The sequence below is a fragment of the Bos indicus genome, chromosome 10 (assembly GCF_029378745.1).
Source record: "Bos indicus isolate NIAB-ARS_2022 breed Sahiwal x Tharparkar chromosome 10, NIAB-ARS_B.indTharparkar_mat_pri_1.0, whole genome shotgun sequence".
Classification (NCBI taxonomy): domain Eukaryota; kingdom Metazoa; phylum Chordata; class Mammalia; order Artiodactyla; family Bovidae; genus Bos; species Bos indicus.
In genome coordinates, this window is record NC_091769.1 from 27,315,377 (window position 1) to 27,318,008 (window position 2,632).

General features: G+C 34.5%; 1 protein-coding gene across 1 annotated transcript; it reads left to right on the top strand.

Moving 5' to 3' along the window:
- The first annotated feature begins 1,690 nt into the window (after positions 1–1,690).
- LOC109564575 (olfactory receptor 4Q2) lies at positions 1,691–2,632 on the top strand. Its single transcript, XM_019967986.2, has one exon. It carries the CDS (start codon positions 1,691–1,693, stop codon positions 2,630–2,632), a length of 942 nt encoding a protein of 313 aa, XP_019823545.2.

A 2,632-nucleotide genomic window follows, 5' to 3' on the forward strand; every position in this document is an offset into this window, starting at 1 on the left:
ATTCAGTTTTTTAATATAAAATAAGAGTTTTACTATCAAAAAAGCTGTGTGGATATTTATAACTGCACAAATTCACAGAGTTATATATTAATCAAAAGTATAATTGAGTTTATTATAGAAAATTTTAAACTATCAATAAGTAAAAAGAAAGTTTCAATTGTCCAAGTAAATATTTATATTTTATTGTCTTTTCTTTTAGTATAGCTGTTTTATATAGCTTAACTTTTTTATGTATATAAATTACTTTCATGTTTTAAGTATATTTTTGTGTGTTGTTTTATTTCCCTTTATTATTTTACCATTTTCTCTGGTTAATGAATCTTTTTGCAAGCATCACTGTAACAAAATGACACTTAAATTTGGGAAATTTTCTTCATATTATTCCTTGATAATTTTAATTGTTAACATATAAATAACAATATTTCTATTCATATAATTGTTTTTCTTTTTTTCATATAATTTCTTTAATTGAGAAGTATATACATTTTACTGTTTTCTTTAATTTTTATTTGGTTTAAAGTATCTTTTTCAAAACTTGCATTCTTGTTAAATGCCTAAATGAAGATATTTAGTTCATAGACTCAAACAGGGCATGAACTATGATGATAAAGTATAAAGAATATTCACTGATATCTAAACTTGAAATTATTGTGTCTTAATTCCTCAAAACATTGCTGTGTGTGTGACAGCACTGTAGACTTTGAGTCAATAGCAGCTATTGCGTGTACTCACAGTCCTCAGTAGACTATTACCCATTTCATTTCATGCAGTAGCACCTTCTAGCTATTGCTCCTATGAATGGATGAAATATGCAAACACACTTCCTGGACTGCTAATTCTTTCATATAAGAGAAATCAATTCTTTGTGCCCAATTTGATAGGAGTCAAACAAGGGAGTAACTTGAATGTATGAATAACCATCATATGATTCTATTTAGATCAATAAAAGCATACTCTGTACCCATATGTCCACAGCTATGACTTAAGATGAGAAATGTTATTAGAGATAATAATAAGCTGGATGGAAGTGTATTATAACAATAATATGCAGGACAGACAGTCAGCAAACTTAAGTAAGTGTTATTACTTAGGTAATGAGCTAGCAATAAGACCAAAGTGGCAAATAAACTTCCCTCTGGCCATTTTTACAGGGTGGAGCCTCAAGAGTTATCTTTGTAGAAAAGGCCACAGGGTTATTATAATAGCCTAACCATCTATAGTGCGATGATTTCTTATCTCAGATAAAACCTTTGTAGACTCTAATGCCTGTACACTGGAATTTTAAATTCTATCTTCTAGTTTTATTTTTTCTAAAGATTATAATTTTTAAAAAATATTAATATCTTAGTGAAATGTAATATTGCCTTGAGACAATGTAAAATAGGGGAAGGAAAATGCTGACTGATGGAAGATAGAGATACATCAAGTTGAAGTTAAAAGTCCAGTACTGGTGACTTTAAAAAATGTTGGCTACTTCATCAGTATCTCAAAGCTAGAGTTGTTGGGAAATATGTATTCATATCATCTAAGGAAAAAATAATTTCTTCCAGCTAACCAATCAAGATGCATCCTAGAGAAAAAATTCACTTTTGAAATAAGGTTCTTACATTTTGTGTGAAATATCTTATCCAGTTTTAACATTACTAATGCCCCATTGTTTAATTTTTTGATCCAGGTGAAACCAGATCAAATGGATGAAAACCAAACAAAGGTAGTGAGAGAATTTATCCTGGCAGGTTTCTCACAGACACAATCTATTGAAACAGGGCTATTTGTACTATTTCTTCTCTTCTATGTGTCCACTTGGGTAGGAAATGTCCTTATCATGGTCACAGTAGTCTATGATAACCATCTGAATTCATCACCCATGTATTTCCTTCTTGGCAACCTCTCTTTCCTGGATCTATGTTATTCAACAGTAACTACCCCTAAGCTTCTGGCCGACTTTCTTGATAATGAAAAGCTCATTCCCTATGACCAATGCATTGTGCAGCTGTTCTTCCTGCATGTCGTAGGGGCAGCAGAGATGTTCCTGCTCACAGTGATGGCCTATGATCGCTATGTTGCAATCTGTCGCCCCCTGCACTATACCACTATCATGAGTCGAGGATTATGCTGTGTGTTGGTAGCTGCCTCCTGGATGGGAGGATTTGTGCACTCTACTGTCCAGACAATTCTCACTGTCCGTCTGCCCTTTTGTGGGCCAAATCAGGTGGACAACTTCTTTTGTGATGTTCCCCCTGTCATCAAACTTGCCTGTGCAGACACTTTTGTCATTGAATTGCTAATGGTATCTAATAGTGGGTTGATTTCCACCAGCTCCTTTGTAGTGTTGGTTTCTTCCTATGCCACTATCCTAGTCAAGATTCGCTCCAAGGAAGGAAGGCGAAAGGCACTCTCAACCTGTGGCTCTCACCTCATGGTGGTAACACTCTTTTTTGGACCCTGTATTTTCATCTATGCTCGTCCATTCTCCACTTTTTCTGTGGACAAGATGGTGTCTGTACTCTACAATGTTATTACTCCCATGCTGAACCCCCTCATCTACACACTTCGGAACAAAGAGGTCAAGTCAGCCATGCAAAAGCTGTGGGATAGGAGTGGACTTACTTGGAAAAAGCAGGAGACATAA